Source organism: Lepisosteus oculatus, chromosome 14 (genome assembly GCF_040954835.1).
Source record: "Lepisosteus oculatus isolate fLepOcu1 chromosome 14, fLepOcu1.hap2, whole genome shotgun sequence".
NCBI classification, from domain to species: Eukaryota; Metazoa; Chordata; class Actinopteri; order Semionotiformes; family Lepisosteidae; genus Lepisosteus; species Lepisosteus oculatus.
Window position 1 is genome coordinate 29,994,799 of NC_090709.1, and position 20,584 is coordinate 30,015,382.

The following is a 20,584-nucleotide window of genomic DNA, read 5'->3' on the forward strand; positions in this document are numbered from 1 at the left end:
TGTCACGGACGGCGGAAGGGATGAACCGTGGAATGGAGGAGAGTGAAAAAAGACCCTATATGTAGCAGCGAATTGGGGGATTCGCCCCGGGCTATGCAGTTCGGGAGTTGAATAGAAACCTTTGCCCTCAGGCAGCAGACGTGGGGCAACCTGGTGCTAGGCGGGTCTCAGGACGTCCGAACGTCAATGCTGAGGGAAGAGGAATGAGTGACCCGGAAATATATAGCCCCAGAGAGAGAGACACCGGAAGGACAGCAAAGCACAGAAAACTAGGGACAGGACAGAGTAAGAGTGCCCTCTGGGTGCAGAGGGCATGACAGGTCCTGTAGATACAGACACTGAAGACAATATGGAAACAGTGGAGTGAAGTGGACTCAGGTCACAGTGTCAGTGTGGAAACAGTGGAGTGAAGTGGATTCAGGTGACAGACAGTGTCAGTGTGGAAACAGTGGAGTGAGGTGGACTCAGGTCACAGAGAGTGTCATTGTGGATACAGTGGAGTGAAGTGGACTCAGGACACAGACAGTGTCAGTGTGGAAACAGTGGAGTGAAGTGGACTCAGGACACAGACAGTGCCAGTGTGGAGACAGTGGAGTGAAGTGGACTCAGGTCGCAGACAGTCTCAGACAGTCTCAGTGCCCAGAGCAGCTCTAAGACTGCATGAGACTATTAGTGAAGCTCTTCTGTGTCTAGACCTGCAAGAGGACCTTCTCCCAGACAGCCCTGTCCGTCTCACAGTGCCCATCCTCTCCCTGAGACTCGTCCCCAACATCATTGTAGTCAGTCCCGTCGGGGGCAGAAACTCCTTCCTTAGAGGGCAGTGTGGGCAGGACCCAGTCCACTCCAGGGCCAGTGTGGGGGACACCTGACAGAGAGACACAGACTCAGAGAAAGGCAGTGTGCAGGACATGGACAGGAACAACTCTCTGAGCTGAAATTTTAATATGTATAATATAAATATGGTATGTATTTTTTTAATTGTATATGTGTGTCTTTAAAACAATGTAACTGTAAATACAAATAATACAAAAACAATGTTATAATTAAGACAAGCCTTAACAAGTAAGATTTCTCAGATGTTAGGTATTTAAATTATGTTGAAGTCCAAAGCCTTCAATATGACATTTTTCAAATTAAATCAAATGACATTGTATTTTTTAGGAATAATTTGTGATCAATGCAGATTTTACTTATATTAACAAAGTACCAATGTTTTAAAAACCACGATGTGGAAAACCTATGACAGCTATTCTAAACTTTGTGTCATGCCCTCTGCAGCCTCTGTAGCACTCCTAATCTGTCCTGTCCCTAGTTTCCTGTGCTTTGCTGTCCTTCCAGTGTCTCTCTCTCTGGTGCTATATATTTCTGGGTCACTCATTCACCTTCGCTCAGCATTGATGTTCAGATGTCCCGAGACCCGCCTATCACCAGGTCGCCCCATGTCCGCTGCCTGAGGGCATTAGTTTCTATATGACTCCTGAACTGCTGAGCCCGGGCTAGCCCCTGTTCTGCCGCTATGATTATGTGTCTTTTCTGCTCTCCTGCCATTCCACGGTTAGTCCCTTCCAACATCAGCGACACTTAGTTATTGTCTCCGCTGTCAGAAAGCACAGAGAGCACAGTTGCTGCTCTTGGAGAATCTGGAACCTTGTTCTACGCAGACTTTGCTCTGTTAGATCAGATAAGTAGCTGATCCATGTCAAACTTATGATTGGGTTGGGTTGCACTAAGACTCTGATCTTAGATTAAATTGAGCCACTGTTAAGGCCTGGTGCCCTCTTGGATGAGAGTGGCACCAAAATTGATTACTGTGGATTATCTTCCCATGAACTATCTCACCCACACTGAGCCCCCTGGCTGTAGCCCCCTTTACCTGAAGTGGGGTCTCCCTCACTGTCCCCCACATCACTGTATCCAGAGGGTGTCTCATCAGAGAGGAGTCTCCCTGTGAACAGAAGAGCAGGTTTGTAATGACTGTCACCCTGAGACCCCTTTTATCTGTATTTGAGCTAGTGTTTAATTGTATTAATATGAAGGCATGTGTAGGCTGGTACAGGGGGTTCTCCTGAGTCTTATTTATAATAACTCACCTGACACGGTGTCTGGACTCTGGGGCACAGTGATGACATCATCATAGTACTCTGGAGCCTCTTCTTTCACAGAGGACATCTGCTCTCCTGAACCACACACTGTCACACATCAGATTTAAAATGAAAGAGATCTGGCAACCTAACTCTATAATACATTTCAAACTAATTTCAGATTTTTATTGAGATGGTGAATAACATCAGGGCCACCTGAATAAGGACAAAGAGAGCAATGCTGTGAACCCTTGTGAAACATCTAAAGAGGAGCTGGACATGGGCAGCAGAATAACCCAGAGATTAATCCAGATTTAGTGTGATGAGCTGTGTAGTGCACAGAGAGAGGAGAGAGATTCAGACTCTGTGGGATTGGTGCAGAGTTTCCCCATGTGATTGGACTGAAATAACCAACCTGACAAGGCATCTGGGCTCTGAGGTACAGTTACAGCATCATCATAGTACTCAGGGGCCTCTTCTTTCACAAAGGACATCAGCTCTCCTGAAGCACACAGAGCACAGCTTCACTGACACACAGCAGCACATCAGAACACACTAAGGAACTAAACATCATGTTAGAACTTAAACACCACACTTGAAATACAGGAGATCAGGAAACCTGATTTCCACTCCTATTCACTTCTGTAATATATTTAAAACTATGCCTTGATTTGGACATCTGGAGGATGAACAATGGAGGATGATCCCTCCATTGGGGCCTTTTTTCTGACCGCCCCATCATCTCATATCGCCAACCACCTAATCTGCGTCACCTTCTTGTTCACAGCTCCCTTGACTGCCCTCAGCAACCATCCACACCAGGCCCTTTCCCTTGCAACAGAGCTTGCTGTATCACCTGCAAGTACAAATCCAACACCACACTCATTCAAGGCCCCTCAGGACAATTCCAGTTCACCCAGATGGCATCTTGTACCTCCAGCAACCTTTTTTACTGTATCTCTTGCAGTAAATGCCCAGCCATCTACATTGGAGAAACAGGAAGGAGACTCGGAGACTGCTTCAGAGTACATGTCAGGGCTGTGAAGATTAAAGATCTCTCCAAGCCCATTGTTTCTCATTTCACCTCTGATGGCCACGACCACTCTAATCTCTCCGTCTGTGTTCTCAAAGACAGTTTTCCAAACTCATACATCAGAAAGACTACTGAAACCAAAATAATCCTGCAGCTAGGATCACACCTTTCCCCTTCTCTTAACAACAGACTACTTTTCTTCAAAATTTTCTCCATTCATTGGAAGTATCATTTCACACCTCTCTATACCTATTCTGACTTCACACCTCTTGATTGGCCTCTCTTTCTCTGCCCTGCTCCAGCCTCTCACTCCTCCTCTCTTCCAGCCTTTGTTCTCCCGCTACATTACCTTTGCCTACTGCTTTCTCTTTCTCACACCTGAAGAAGGGTCCATGGCCGAAACGTTGTGTTTTCTTCTTTTTTTTCGCATGGAATAAACCTATTACTTGTTCCTTTGCAGCCTACACATGCTGACGCAGCTCCCCAACCTGAACTACTAGATTTGAACATGATTTGAACAATGATGGCTGTATTTGAAAGAGAAAGTAGTGCCGTGCACACTTTGAGATATAGGAAGGGGAACCGGATAGCACAATCATGCAGACTGAATATGAATGTGAGTCAGATTCATGTGACTGGTGCAGAATAACACAGATTCAGTAATGAGAGGCTGAGATCAAGGAGAGAATAGAGAGAGTGAGTCTCATTGGGATTGGTGCAGGGTTTCCCCATGTGACTGAACTGAAATAACCCACCTGACAAGGCATCAGGGCTCTGACGTACAGTTACAGCATCATCATAGTACTCTGGGATCTCTTCTTTCAGAGAGGGTATCGACTCTTCTGAACCACAAAAAGAAACAGAGAATTTACACTTCAGGACTCTGAGTGATTTCACCACATAGCTACAATAACTTTAGTATTTCATAACACTTTGATGTTTGTGTGTACTGTCCGTGTGAAACAGAAAGTAAAGTAAAACATATTTTCTATTTGGTTATTGTGAAGTGCAATTTCTAATGCTTTGTGGTGTATAATTAAGTCATGTCTCTAGGGTCAATGATTTAACATTTAATTAGAAAGAGTTTCTACAGCATACTGTTCCCCAGTCATCACACTGGGAAACTTGTACTGAATTCTGGACCTGAGGCAAAATCTCCTGCTCAATCAACACCAATTAGGCCAGCTTCCTGACATTTCCTTAAAGGTCTCCCATCCAAATTACTGATCAAGTCTAGTTTTGCACAGCCTCTGTGATCTGTTGAGATCAGGCTAGTAAGAGGCAGCACTGAAGAGCAGGGTTTATAAGGTATCACAAACGCATGTGGTCATATTTGTATGATCCAGGATTTTCTACTCGAGTTCTCTAAATGTCATCCTGGTTTGAGGTGAGAGTGAGTACTTGACTGAAGATCCCCCACTCCCAAACTGAGCCCTTGACTCCATCTCCCCTCACCTGGTACTAGTTCTCCCTCACTGTCCTCCACATCATCGTATCCAGAGGGCAGCTCGTCAGAGAGGAATCTCCCTGTTAACAGGAGGACAGATCAGTATTACCTGCAGTCAGGCAGCAGCCTCACCGTGTTCTACTGACTGTTCCCACTGGGAGAAGCCAGGGTCTGAACAGTAACACAGGGCTTGTGTTTATAAGGCAGATCAGGGACAGTGTTGTGCTGGTTTTCATAACTCCGCTCTGATGCACCTCTTGAGAAAAAAAAAAACTACTATCTGAAATAAGTTGAGTGAGATTTTCTACAATTTTTAAGTCCTCAGATTTTCCTCAGAGGGTGGAGACTAAACACACCTGAACACTCTCTCTACTCACCTCTCCTGGGGGTGCTGGAGGTTCCTTCTCTGGCCAGTTTGTACTCTATTTCCTCATAGACGGCATCATGATAGGGGGCTAGTGCTCCCTCAGATAGGGCTGAAACAGACACTCAGGGTTAACACGAAGGGAGAGGAGTACAAGCAAATCAATTCACTGCTAAACATTTTTGGACATTTCTGCATATAAATATTGTAATTCTAAACATCTGCAAATTTCTTCAGATGTCCATTTTTAATTATTTACACTCTTTCGTACATTTAAACAGTTTTTCTCTAACTCTATTAAACTAGTTCACATCCAACATCCACATTAAATTGGACAGAACATAAGTGATAACATAACATAACATAACATAAGTGATAATTTAGAGATATTTTTTGTTTCTGTTCAATATAGATCAGTTCTATGTGACAGTAATGGCCACTAGAGGTCAGTATGTGAACGGTGAGTTCCCTCTCTACCTTTCCTCAACTTCCTGTTCTGGATCAGCTGCCCCACTAACAGGGCCAGCACCACGAAGAGCAGAGCCCCCAGCAGCAGGAGGGCCAGGGGTGAGACAGACAGGCCTCCCAGCGGCTGTGTCTGGGGTGTTGTCCTGGTGCTGCCTGAGGAAGAAGGAGACAGGAGATGAACAGGGATGAGGAGTTATGCTGTTGGGCTCATACAGGCTTTGACACATGAAATTCCCTGAGTTTCCTATCAGGAGGTGTTAGGATCTCAGGGTTAACCCATCTGAACATATAAAAGTAAAGGATCTTACTTTTACATCAAGACTGTCAGAAAATCACTGAGGGAGGAGAGGAGATACTACAGCTACAGCAGGAAGCTAAGGAGACATTGATCTTCACAATGAGGGGGGGGGGGAGGACACACTACAGCTACAGTGGGAATTTAAAGAGACAGAAAGACAGGAGTTATCAATGACAAGGGGGATTTCTGTTCACCTGTTGTTGGACTTGCTGTTGTCTCTGACAAACCTGTAGAAGAGATACGAGAACTGTCATTATTTTGCCTTCGGTTTTACTGCAAGTTGAATCCACAGTGGAGTTAATATAAAAATACATTTGTTCCTTGAGGTAAAATGCTGGATTGCAGAGATGAAAGATATCAGGTTCTTAATTGAAGACTAGTTTTGTTCACACACACAGTGCTACGCAACATCCCATATTTATTACTGATGATTTTAGTTGGTTCAGTTAGATTTTAAACAGTGATAGAATAAGGGTAACAACAGTCTATCTTCTCCACCAATCTGCTACCTTGTTCATCTACAGTACTAAGACTCTCCTCACCTGTACAGGTAACCCCTGCATCCTCCTTGTGTCGACAGTCACTCTGATTCAGTCCAGAGTGACAGCAGTCCCACAGGTGAAGCTCACTGCCTGTGCAGTTCACCTCATCCAGCCAGATGGCGCCACTCCCTGGTCCGAATAAGGCCTCTTTTTCTGCTATCACTGCGTCCCCACAGCCCAGCTGTCTGCAGACCACCTGAGCATCCTGCAGGTCCCAGGAGTCGTCACAGACTGTCCCCCAGGAGCCCTCATAACGCAGCTCCAGCCGTCCAGAACAGTTATTGCCTCCAACCAGGCGCAGAGACAGCGGGACTGAGAGAGCAGAGAGGTTACTGATTATCCTCAGCTCAGTGACTGTAGAAGAGATCAGTGAGTTTACTGAACACTGTAAAAGAGAATGTTGTTGTTGCTGAGTGAGTCTGAAAGAAAACATTGTCCTAAGCTCGTTGACTGACTATTCCGTTGTAGAAGAGAGCAGTGAAGTTATTGAAAGATGTGAGTAGAGATTAGTGAGGTATTGAAGAGAGCTGTATGGTTACTCTTCCTCAGCTCAGGGCTGCAGTGTCTCTGACTGTTTTACACACTGAACTCACCTGGGCAGTACAGCTGAGGCTGCTCTTCCTGAGGGGCTGGAGTGCTTCTGTCAGCTTCTTTTCGAGGACCTTCAAAGATTCATGATCACATACAAAATCAAACTCACAGAAAATAGTGAAGAACAGCAATAACATTTATTTTATTTTATACTTATTTGGGTATGAATTGATAAGAATTCTGTTTAAATTTCTTGTCAGTTCTAAATATTGCAACACATTAATTTGCAAAGCTGCTCAACAGGAAAACAGGAACAGTCTTTCCTCTGTACCTGAGCAGGTGATCTCAGCCACTTCCCGGTCTGTGCACTCATTCTGACCCCAGGGGGAGGAGGGACACTGCCACAGGGTGGAGTCGTGTTTGCGACAGGAGACAGAGTCCAGCCATTTGGGATCAGGGCTCAGCCTAGAGTTTCTCTCTCTGACGGTGCCCTTGTCTCCACAGCCCAGCTCACTGCAGCTGTGTAGTCAGACATTCTGTTCTGACAGACGCTGCCCCAGGTGCCATTGTAGTAAACCTCTGCCTGTCCTGAACAGCCTGAAGACAGTCTCAGTAGAGTGTGATCTGCCAACATAACGGGGAAAGAGGCCCTGATAAGAGCAAGCCCAATGTTTCATTCTGAACTGGTAAGAAACAGATGGAACAGTGAATTGCATTGAGATGAGAAATAGCATTAAAAACTTATGAGATTGCATTGAGATGAGAAATAGCATTAAAAACTTATGAAGATGAAGATGAAGACTGTTGAAATGTTCTACTGGGTTACTAATAAATAAAATCCATTTAGAGGATTGAGGTCTGATACAGAGCATCAGCAAAATTCTGATCAGCTTGGTTGCTCATCAGCAGCACTCAGAGTGACTGAAATAGCACTGTGAGAGGAGAACATGCAGCTTGGGTTGACAATTGACACCAAGTGATTCTCCAGCATCTGGCTTGAAGACACTTTTGGATCAAATTGAGATGAAAATATTGAGGCAGAAAGTCATGAAAGACAATGGCCACGACAACCACACCCTGTCAGGCAGCAGACAACAGCTCACATTGATGTGAGGAGTTTATAGCTTGCAGATTAGTTCTGAGATTTCACTTAAGGACTGAAACTCAAGTCAAACACATCTAGGCACTCTAGATGCAAGCCATATCCACAATCTGGGATTAAAGAATCTGGATATTTTAATTTTAATTATCTTTCTTACCTGAACACAGAATTCTCACATCCTCTTTGTGTCCACAGTCATGTTGTCCCCACCATGCTGAGTGACAATCCCACAGAGACGACTCGTTCCCCAGACAGCCCACCTCATCCAGCCAGATGGGTCCAGTTCCCTGGCTGAAGGAGTCTGGTACTGGGGCACTAAGGGCCGTCCCACACTGGAGCTGCCTGCACACCACCTGAGAGTCTGCCAGGTCCCAGGAGTCATCGCAGACTGTCCCCCAGGAGCCACTGTGATAAACCTCCAGCCTCCCAGCAAAGTCACTTCCTTCTCCAACAAGCCTGAGGGACAGCTGGTCTAGGAGCAGAGATTCAGAGATCAGGAATCAGAGGCCAGTGCAGTTCTAAGAGATTACCATAACCTGCTGTTACAAGTTGAAGATTAGCTCAGCCCACTAGGCACAGCAGATACAGTTCAAGTACAGTGTTTCTTGGCTTAAGATTAATTTAATATATACACTTATTGTAACAGATTGTTCATAAGCAGTATACCAGATAAGTCACTTTTCTGACCCACTGTTAGGCACAGAGACAATAGCTCCACCAGTGACAAATTGCAGTATTCAGATAGATGTGTTTGCTGTAGATCCCAAAGACCCGAGTGTGTTTGTGACACACAGAAAATACTGCACACACACAGCTGTTGCCTCACAGACTGATCTGGGATTCCACTGAGCAACAGAGACATCAACACACTGAGAGCCCTGGAGATTCAGAACAGGGGCTAATTCATACCTGGTGTTTTGGAAGAGGATACAGCTGAAGATAGGAAACCTGGGAAACAAACAGAGGGAGAGAAATCAGACTGCGAACCATGTGTGAGAGGAGCAATTTAACACCAGAAATGAAACTACAATTAAAACAGCACTGATGTGATTAAGACAGTCCTCAATCTCTCTTTACCTGCCCCATGAGAATCTCTGGTCATATCTGAGGTTGTAAAAGAGAAGCAAGGAGCTCATTTCTGTCCACAGGAGTGATGTTTCACCAGTAGTGTGTTAACTGTGTTTGGATCTGAGAAAGAATGTCTGTAAAACTTGAGTTTTCCGAGTCTCACTTTATCTTCAGCCTCCTGTTTAATTGGGCTCTATTAATTAAACTAATTAAACAAGTCAGATGTTAATTACAGGATACTGAGGTCCAGTTTCCTTTTTAGGACCATCTTCCTACTAATATAAAACTGATTTTTACTGCTCACAATATTTGTATAGCAATCTGAAAAACATAAATAGTAATATATTTTTAAATAATATTCAGATAATATTTGAATTTAATGTTTAAAACACACATAAATGATTTGAGAAACATTAATGCACCTCTGTCCCTCGTGTGTAACAGAGCAGTTCTTGAGTAAATCATGAAAACAGTGTGCTGCTGTGTGTAAACAGAGGGGGTGTCACTGTTTTAAACAAACAATTCTCACCAGAGCAGATGACTCCTGCGTCCTGTCCATGAGAGCACCCTGCTCTCCCCCATGAAGAGACAGTGCAGTGTGAGAGATGGCTCTCATTGCCCCGGCACTCAAACACATCAGCCCTTACTGGTCCACTGCCCTGTCCAAACCAGGCCTGTCCAGGTGCTGCTACAGCCTCCCCACAGCCCAGCTGCTGGCAGAGAACACTGGCATCTCTCAGGTCCCAGTATTGGTCACACACTGTCCCCCAGTCCCCGAAGAGCCACTGTAACTCCACTCGGCCAGAGCAGGAGTCTGAGCCATTCACCAGCCTGACCCCTGTGTATCCTGCACACCGGACAGGGGAGAGAGTAGAGACAGTGACACAACCTTGCTGCAACTTATTATAATAACCCTCAAATTCACATTCAAATCCATTGTGACTGCTTTTGTCTTTCTCATCAGAATGATGACCTTCTTGCATTTGTGAATTCAAACAAAAAAGAAACACAAAAACAAGCAGACCACTCTCTCTGATATCTTGACCTTTGAATTATTTTAGTAACTGTGAATTAGAAGGCTGGTTTGATGAGAGAACATGGCCAAACCATGGTAGCTACTGAAACACTGAGGTCAGTGGAGCACCCCAAGAGCAAAGACTGCTGGAGAGGAGAGTGGGATGACCGGTATCTATACTGCAGTGAGCAGATTACTAGGGGGAGGTGGGGACTTGGGGTCTGTTTCTTTCCTAAAATCTATGCTATGAAACACATGATCATGTTCTTACCAAAACACTTCAGTCCCACGTAATTCTCATGGGTGCAGCCCTGGGTCTTTGTGGACTTTGGACAGAAGAAAATCTGAGTTTCGCTGCCTTGGTACTGGAGCACCTCGGAATGGATGTCTGCTTCCCCCTTCCCGAAATGAGCCCCCTTCAGGACCTGGATAGGAACCCCGCAGTTGAGCTCTCGACACATAACGTCTGCGTCCTGCCAGTCGAAGTCAGAGTCACATACTGAGCCCCAGGTCTCTCCGTGCTGCACTTCCACTCTCCCAGAGCACAGATCACTGCCTCCAACCAGTCTGACCCCTCGATGAGCTGGAATATCACAACAATAACAGAGATCACTGCCCCTGACCAGTCTGACCTATCAATAAGCAGTAATAGAGAGAGGAGCAGCAATACAGATGGAGAGCAGTACTACAGAAGGAGGGAAATCAAACCAGATGGAGAGCAGTATTACAGAAGGAGGGAAATCTAACGGGGGAGAAGAGCAATGAAAAGTGAATCGGAGCAGTAAGAGAGATGATGCAGAATTTGATAGAGAAAGAGAAAGACAGATGTGTCACTGTTCCAGTTCATCTGAGCTGCATTCCAGCTGCTGGCTCTTAAACCCAAGAAGACTGTTGCAGTGTCAATAGTTACAGAATCAGACACTGCAGCCCTGCAATGCAAGAAGCTGTAATTCAATTATTCATAGTCTTCTATTACTTTTGGAATAGACAAAATAAATTATTCTACCTCTAATAGTAAAACAAAAATGCAAAGAATTGATAGTTATGTGTGTGTGTGTGTGTTTGAAAGGAGGTGTGGCCTGCTACTGCGGATATGCTGCCAGTGAGTTTGTGTGAGGGAGAATTATGTATGGAAAGACAGTACATGGAGAAGACAAATATGGGCACAACATTTAAGATAAAGGAATTCACAGGATATTGGCCAAAAAAAGGCTTTAAGATTGCTCACAGCTTCTCTACTGTCTGATCATTCCAGAGATCAAGTGAATTAAAATATAAAGTGTCACAAGAGTCAAAAATGATTTGATAGTCTGTTGTTGTTGACCTCATGGTGATATCTGACCTGGAAAGGAGACAAAGATGTTGTGTATGTGTTGTTGTGAGTCAGGAGAGCAGGAGACACAGCTGCTATCCCTTAGCTCAGATGTAGGAAGGGAGGGCTTATTATCACAGTCCTGGATCCACTGGTTTTCTGGGTGAAGACAAGAGAACAGGAAGTGCAGCCGGGAGGACTCTGACTCTGTGAAGTAAGAGTAGCAATGGCTCCCTGTCCACACACTGGTTTCCTAGCCAATGACTGACACCAAGCCTGTCTCCACTGTAGGGATTTAGAAGGGCTTTGGAAGTGGTGAGTATAGTGTGTCGATGAAAGATTTTTTTTTTAAAGAAACAGTGTAAGTGGGAATGAAAGAAATCATGTACACATAGCCCATAATGAGCTCACCTAGAAGGGTTTCTCTTACAGATGAATTTAAAAAAAAGTCTTTATAGTTGCCAACAACAACACAAAGCCATTCATTTAGGACAGAATTAGGACACTATCCTGTGGTCATTAATATACATAAGGAAAGCTCTAAGTATGGATAAATCTGGGAAAAAGGAACTCTATCATCCCAGTTCATTCATTGGAAACCCAAAATCTCAGACCAGAAAACACGACAGCATCCCAAACCTCTTTGCACTGACCAGGACAGATTCCCCTCAGAGAGTTGGTCATAAAACTGTCCACACGGACCAAGACAGAGTCTCCTGTACCACTTGGTCCTGAAACTGTCCACACTGACTTAATCTTGGAATTGAATTGACTTGATAATTCTGGTAGACTCTTAGCTAAGGGAGGTAACAGCTCTGATGTTCTTATCCATGCAAATTCCATGTGAAATTCAAACAACCTGTCAAAAAATTACCAACATTGTTCTCAGAAAGACACATGGAACAGTAAAACAATTGTATTGAAGGCTGATATGGATCATTTTGTAACTGTCAAGAAATTTCTGGAAGAGAGGAAGACATCCTGAATTAAGTAATTAAAAATAAAAGAAAAAAGAAAAAGAAAATAAAAGATAAGCTGAACGCAGCTCTCGTATTTGTGATTATTATTTCTGTTATTATATGTTATTGTTATGGCATTATTGATTAATTTATTAAATTCTTATTCAATTGTATATTATATAATGCAGTAATATTCACTATAGGTTGTACTTACCTGAACAGATTACTCCAGCATCAACTTTATAGATATTTTCAAAGACATAGTCATATATATAGTATTCGTTAACATCTGATCTTGATTGACAGTCCCTCAGCACAGACTCTGACCCGCTGCAGGAGACTGAGTGCAACAGAACTGATCCAGACCCTGGTCCAAAGTAAGCTCCTCCTGGTGCTGAAACAGCAGATCCACAGCCCAGCTGTCTGCACACCACTGTAGCATCATCCAGATCCCAGCCAAAGTCAGCTACTGTCCCCCACTCTCCATCATGATACACCTCCACTGTCCCCTCACAGGGACTGGCCCCATTCACCAGCCTCACATCAGCACTGCCTGCGGAGAGAGTCACAGACTTGTTAAAACACACACTGACGGTATCTTATAACCCTTGACCAGTTGTATTACTGTTTTGGTTTGGGAATTGCAACACTTCAGACCGCAAACCCTAGCATTGAATTGTGGAAACAGCAGAAATGATAATTGGAACCTCCCTCCCTTCCATTTCTGTCACATATCACAAACACTGCTTACACAGGGCCAACAGTATAGTAGATGACCCTTCCCACTGTCACGATTGCTACTCCTCTTCTTAAGGGTGCTCCAGCCCTTCCTTGTTTGGTCTCATTCCCCGCACCTGTTCATTATTCCAGCCCCTTTTCAGTACCCCCTTAAAAACCAGATGCAGACTTCATTCGCGGCTCTTCATTGAATTCCGTTTCGTGAGAGCCCGGGTCCTGCGTGTCTGGCTCTGTTATGCTTTTAACTTTCTGTTCCTGCTCCCCCTGCCGGTCCCGACCCAGTTCCCGTTTTTAATTCCCTGGATGATCGCCTGGCCATGGACTTATGCTTCAGTTTTGGATTCCCCGTTTGGACTTCATCTTTGATTGTTCGCCTCGGACTCACTTCCCCTGGACACCTGCACACCTAGGACAAGGCACCCCTGTCTACATACCCGTCTCCTGCATGACTTTTCCCCCAGTGTTTCCTCACTATTCTGGATTGTGTCGTCTGCATAGGGCCCAGAAAGAACTGTTCGTGACACCCACCCCTCCCATAAACTCTTGCCCTCCCACCATCTGGGAAAATATATCACAGTGTATGGTCTAGCTCCACCAGACTCTGTAACAGCTTCTTCCCGCAGGCCGTCAGGCTCCTCAACACCCTGGAATCTACTTGCACCCACTCCAATTCCAGAAATAAACCAGGATTAAATCCCCCCAGTATGTTGTGTATGAAGTAAGAGACAAGAAGTTAAAAGGGTTAATAACTTAAGTCAGTTCTGCCTGAAAATTAGACTTCTAAGCAACAGGGGTTTATGGCAGGTTAACTGATAAGGATTCCAGATGTGAGCAAGGAACCCCCTGGGGGCATAATCTTAAACTGACCATTTGGCCAGGGCCTCTTAACTGGCCAAATACCATGACCCCCCCCTTACCATAACATCGAATGACGTCTGAAGCAGCAAGCAAGGACTATATAACCTAAAAGTTTGTACCGGCACATTGAACAATACTTCGGTTTTGTTGTTTCTTGTGGGAAACAAGACTTCGGCTTTATTGTTCCTTGCATGCAATAAACTCATCTGTTTTACTTCATCTCGGGATCAAGAACCTTATTAGTTCTGTTACAACATGTATATTGCATTAGGTATTGACTTGTAATTTGCACTATCTGCACTTTGCACTATGTGTATCCTTGTCTACAATGTCTATGTCAGTGCCCTGTCTGTCCTGCCTGTATTGCACCGTGGACCAGGAGGAATGATATTTCGTTCCACTGTATACTTGTTCATGGCTGGAATGACAAATAAACGTGAACTTGAACTTAAACCCAGTGTCTGGGTCTGGAGGGAGAGACAAACACTTATTAATACACATTGTTTATTGTGTACTGTATCTAATAACACAGTTTCCAGGAAGAAATACAAACTGATTAATAAAGACTTACTCAGCTAATGTCATTGAAAGGCATTGAAAGGTTGAATAATACATATGAACACAAGGAAACATTGCTATATTTAGCTGTAATTCAGGAGCTGTTATCATGAAAACAGACAGTGACAGTAATGACTGCATGATATCAGAGGCCTGGGACTTGTGTTCCTGTATTTTAGGAAGCTGTGGTCTCTACAGTGGACATTGGCTTTAATTACCATATAACTCCAGATGGCTTCACCTTGTGCTCTAGTATTTCTTGTGCTGTAGTCACTACAATGGACAGTGTTTGTAAAGACTGACTGGGTTTCTGGTCACTACAGTGGACAGTGCTTTTAATGTCTCTGAACTCAGAAGGCTGAGACTCGTGTTTCTTTGTTTTTTAGTAAGCTTTGGTCACTATTGTGACTAAAGACTGTATTGTTGGGTTTCTGGGAACTGTGGTCACTACAGTGGTCAGTGACTTTAATTACTTTTTGACTTCTGAAGGCTGGATGAGACTTGTGTTCCTTTATTTTTATTTTCTTCTGGGAGCTTTGGTCACTAAAGTGAAGAGTGTCTTTAATTATAACATGACTTCAGTGGGCTTGCATTTGTATTTTTTAGTAATAATAATTTCTTACTCTTATATAGCACTTTTCTGGACACTTCACTCAAAGCACTTTACAGGTAATGGGGATCCCCTCCACCACAAGCAGAGTGCAGTCTCACCTGGATGATGCAACGGCAACAATAGTGCGCCAGTACGCTCACCACACAGCAGTTATCAGTGAGGTGGAGAACAGAGTGATGAAGCCAGTTTATAGATGGAGATCATAAGGAGACCTTGTTTGATAAAAAACAATGGGAAATTTGGCCAGGACAAAGAGGGAAAACACCTCTCAAGATACACCTTGGGATTTTTAATAACCATAGAGAGTCAAGACCTCGGTTTTACATCTAGTCTGAAAAAAAGTATTTTTTTACAGTAGATTGTCTCCATCACTGGTACATTAGGACTCACACAGACAATAGAGTGAGCACCCCCTACTGGCCCCACTCATACCACTTCCAGCACAAATTTAGCTTTTCCATTAGACCACCCCCCAAATACTGAACAGGCTCACACCTGCTGAGCAGCAGTGGGTTTCCAGTTGTCACCTACAGGGTGATATAGCTAATGCAAAACAGCTCTTTAAGTTATGGTTATTACAGCAGTCAGTGGAACAATGACTGTGTGTTTCAGTTTCTGGATAGTGTGCTTACCATAGTGGACAGCAACTGTAATGACGATGTTCCTAGTTTTTGGGACCTGTCAGTACTTCAGTGGACAGTGGCTTTAATTACTATATTTCTGTTTTTTTAGTTGCTGTGGTCACTACTGTGGACAGTGAGTTTTATTACTGTATGACTTCAGAGGGCTGAAACGTGTGTGCATGTGTTTCTTGGAGTTGTAGTTAATGTAGTGGTCAGAGGCTGTTATGATTTTGTCCTACAATTCTGGGACATATAGGATATTCTGGCTCATTGCAGTGGGCAGTGGTTTTAAAGACCTATGACTTCAGATCAGAGTATTGCATCTGTGAGTTCTAAGAGCTGTGGTCTCTATAGTGGACAGGTACTGCAATGACTGTAGAACTGCACTGATCCTATGTCTTCCTGTGGGTTTCTGTGTTATTAAGACCTGTGATCATGTAGTGGACAGTTGTTTTAATAACTGTGACTTTAGATGGCTCAGACCTGTGTTCCTGTGTTTCTGAGTGCTGTGTTACTACAGTGGTTGGTAGCTGTAATGACTGAAGTGTTTGCTTAAATATACAGTATGTGAGTTGTATTTTCTCTGTGTCAAATATTAACAATGTATTAAATTATATCAAGTTATAAATTATAGGTTTAACACAGACACCAATACTCATTGTATGATTGTGATGTTGCCCTGTAGTTATGAATCTCTACGTGATTGCCTGTTAAATATTTCAAAATTGAAATCATATCATAAAACGAAATACTTAATTTGTATTACCCATATGTAAATGCTTATACTTTATTAAACAAAAAATATTTTATTGTATTGTAATGTAAGCAACAAAATGCACATTCTTATTAAAATGTTACAATAATAACCCATGTCATTATGTAACTAAGACAAAATCTAAAAACACAAACTAAATTATTGAGCTGTGAACTAGCAGTCAAATCCTGTAGGCACATAAACAGCAAATTCCATTTTAAAATTCTTGTGTTTATATGACACTGTCTTGTATCTGTTAATTTATTAATTAAATTATTGCTGTTACACCTCAGTTACTAATAAGACACCAGTAGCTAGCCACAGCAAACCTGGTCTACATGAACCAGATAATACTAATCAATTTTATTTTAATGCTTAGTAGCAGTCTGGGGTTTTCTGGGTGACCAGAATATTTGGCTTCTGAAATGCCTTGTTTGTAAATACTGTACATAGAGTAACTTGTTTGTTGTATGTATTGTTATGTGTAGTGTAGTTTGTGTGTTGTCATTGTAATAAATATTTGTGTTAACCAAGTGTGCCTGGACTATTGCTCTTCTCAACAAAGCTGTGCTGGAGAACAAATAATTCACATGCCTCTAATTAATACCAGCCGCTTGGGTATAAAATTAGAAACCATTTACAAGTCGGGGGTTTATGACTTATTGTTTTACTGATTGACTAAACTGCTTGGTCAGTTCCTGATTTTTATCAGTTGCAACCCCCCCCCCCCCATTTGTAACAATATTATTTTAAAGAAGATGTATTCTTCCTGACACGTCTAGGTAGATTCTTCCTTCTCTGAAAATTCTACCCCACATTATTTAAGAATGGAATATAATCATCTTTATATAATTGGTTTTTATGAGAGTTTATCTGACATCTTAGGTATTTGATCCTATTTGATCATTTAAAACATATTACATTTTCAATAAAGTGTATCTTTCTTTCTACTAATTGCCATCATTTTTTTCCTGGCTTGATTTTGTAATCCATGATTTCATAATATTCCTTAAAAAGTAATAGAAGAAATGGAACAGATTTGTGCACATTTTAAAAATATGACATGGTATGTAGCACAGTAACCCCCAAATATCCTGTGAATTGTTAATATGCAAAATATATTTTAGACAGATTTGTGCACATTATAAAATATGAAAGGGAATGTAGCTGGACACAGTAACTACCAAACATCTTTTACATTATTAAGATACATAAAATGTTTCAGTAACTTAGAGGGTTCTACCATTTTAGATTGTATGCTGTTCCTGTCTGATTTGTCAAATGTGTCATTTAAATCTCCTCCCATCACTATTATACCAGTCTGAAGGCCTTCCAATAAAATTTGCAATTCATAAAAAAATTCCACATTTCCCACTGGTGATACATACAAGGACATTAATGTACAAATCAACAAATTTAAAATCAAATAACCAACCTTCTCATATGCAGGTTGAAAGTTTAAGGTCAGAATAAATAAAGGTTTAGAATTCAGGAGTATCAATAGTCAACAGTATCATGCACGTTTTGTGCTCCTGATGGAGCTTTATACGTTTCTTTTGTTGCAAAGTGCTGCGTTTCCAGCGTGAATCATTATTAACCAAAACAGTGACAGGCCATTTCTGTGTCCGAGTGCCTGGTGTGAACAGTGAGACAAGCCATTTCTTTCCAATATTTTCTGGTGTGGTTATTGATCGCACATGAAACATTATTTCTACCTGAAAAGTCACAGTTAAACTGCTTTGCTGATGAACTTTTGTATTGGAGCAACAATTTCATAGTATTTTGTAATAGAATAAAAGTAATAATAAAAAAACTAAAGATTTTTTTTAAGAAGCTGTACTGTAAAGTATAGAAATATACAGAAGCTAAAATACTAATTATGGTTGCAATAATGAACAACCTCTTTGCTCCCGCAGTTTCAAGTTATAATGTGGCACAATTTTTACAGGGTTTGTCTGTGTCCAAGTACCTGGTGCTTTTTTCATATGTTGAAAGTAGAGATATTTGCTTTTTGATCATGGCCTGGTTACATGTTAAATGTATTATTTAGTATTAGTGTAAGGTGGTTAAGGATCTGTCTTTTAATTCAAGCATTTACCACACCTAACATAGGGCTAAAATCCATGACCCTGTGATTAAGACTGGTGATTGTCCCTGCTGATGTCAATTTGATATTGGTATAATAGCTGGCTTTTAATGATGTGGTAGTCCAGAGTCTAGTGATGGGACCTATGTGGTGTGCAAAATAGACAGATCAGCGGCATTATTAGGTTAGGACAGTACAGTTGTATTTTAATATTTGTATATATTTATATGATTATTGCTCTTCTCAACAAAGGTGTGCCAGAGAACAAAGAGTTCACATGCCTCTATTTATACCAGCCGCTCAAATATATTGTTAGAAAATCATGTACAAGATTTGAATCATATGAATAATTTCACTGATTGAATAAACCACTTGGTCAAATTCTGATGATTTTTACCTGTTTTGTAATCCCCATTTCTAACAATATCTAATAATAAAATATCTGTCTCAATAACACTCTGGTCTCTAATAACACTAATATTTGTTCATACACCAGTCTGTATAAATAGCTTAGGAGGAGACAGAGTTGAGCGCAATAAAACAACAAACAACCAAGGGTAAATATTTCTGAATCATCCTGTATGGTATTATATTATTATAGAGACATTTTTCTTCATTGCTCACACTTCTGTTTTCATGTAAATGAAGAATTTTTTGCATGTTTCAGCAAATCACTCAAATTGCTGCTAGTATATGAAGAATTGTATCCTTATGGTAACAGATTAGGATTTGTAAATAACTTTTTAATAGATTATTACACAAAAATTGCAAATTATCAAGAGGATGAGAATGTCCAACGGCTACTGTAGATGATTAACTTGGCAGCAAAGAAACAACAAAACAATCCTAACAAGCCTGACAGTGTGCTGCATTCCTAACATGTTAATATGGAGTAAACTGACACGTATACTGGAGAGATGAGTGTAGCACATGCAGCACACATAGTGTAAATATGAATTATGTTTTTTAAATATCACATGATATTAAATTAATATCAATAAAATCATTGTAGATTGTTAACTTTTTGCTAAATTTACAAAACCAGAAAATGTAATTTTGAACAATTTTAGATAAAATCCCTCAAAGCTTCATTTACAATAAAATATCTCAACTCATTTTCAAATTACTTTTCCATCTAAAACTATAACTGTATGATTAATTTTACACAGGAGATGAAATTATTAATGCAATTTTATTTTTTAAAGCACCCTTTCTAGGCAATTTTAGATTGTTTTTTTCCTGAGTTATACAATCATAATAAAATTAATTATACTGTTCATTTCAGATTTATGATTTTAATAATATTTAAATAAAATCCCAGCTGAATTTAAAATAATACATAAAGATCTGAACGTAAAACTTTTCTTAGCAACTAATTATGTTTCCGCACGCACAGACCAAGAAAAAATATATAATTATTTTGAAAAACAGACAAAAGTTTACGGTAAATAATTATTTTACTAAAAGTATATTACATTTCCATCTAAATTTTAAATAGAGTTATCTGTTTGTCTGGACAATAGAAAACTGGACACTTACTGGCTGAGCTGTGCAGCATCAGGACAGCGAGAGAGAAGATGGACAGGCAGCTCTCCATTGTCATCAGGACAGAGTGCAGCTGAGACCCCTGTCTTCACCCCTGAGCTCATAGGGTAACTGAGCTGTTGCTCCACAACCCGTACCCCCAGTAACAACACAGCCCCCCACCCCGCCAATCACACACAGCACTGCCTTTTCAGACTGACAGCAGGAACCTCTCACACAGGCGGGATGGCCAATCAGACAGGGCCCTTTCAGTCTTCTCCATATATATCAGAACCACATCACTGTTTCCTCTCCTGAAGACACTCCCAGCAGTGCTGAGGAGAGGAGAGACAGGAGCAGCTCTGTGTCTCACTGGAGGAAACAGAGATACAGATACAGACAGCAGGGCTGCAGGTGCAAATGGGGCAGAAAGGATCAGATAAAAAAAAAATCTAATGTTTTCTAAAGATTTAGACAAGTTACTTAATTTTAAATAAGTATCAAATTATGTTAAATAAAATACAAAATAAAAATTGCAGGTGTGACGCAGTGTTCAGTTACTGGTGTCAGGAATATGGTCCTGTGTGTCTTGCTGTCTGTGTCAGGCAGT

At 41.7% G+C, this 20,584-nt stretch overlaps 1 protein-coding gene across 1 annotated transcript; it reads right to left on the reverse strand.

The window, feature by feature from the left end:
* Window positions 1-2,342: 2,342 nt before the first annotated feature.
* Window positions 2,343-20,052, reverse strand: LOC138242542 (antigen WC1.1-like). Its single transcript, XM_069198077.1, has 15 exons — window positions 19,990-20,052; window positions 12,435-12,773; window positions 10,221-10,532; window positions 9,464-9,781; window positions 8,776-8,814; window positions 8,098-8,338; window positions 7,096-7,283; window positions 6,827-6,895; window positions 6,234-6,545; window positions 5,886-5,918; window positions 5,403-5,546; window positions 4,939-5,037; window positions 4,570-4,641; window positions 3,870-3,956; window positions 2,343-2,583 (listed from the first exon to the last, which is right to left on the reverse strand). The coding sequence occupies exons 1-15, from the start codon at window positions 20,045-20,047 to the stop codon at window positions 2,396-2,398; spliced, it is 2,499 nt and encodes an 832-aa protein (XP_069054178.1). The 5' UTR covers window positions 20,048-20,052; the 3' UTR covers window positions 2,343-2,395.
* Between the last annotated feature and the right edge of the window lie 532 nt (window positions 20,053-20,584).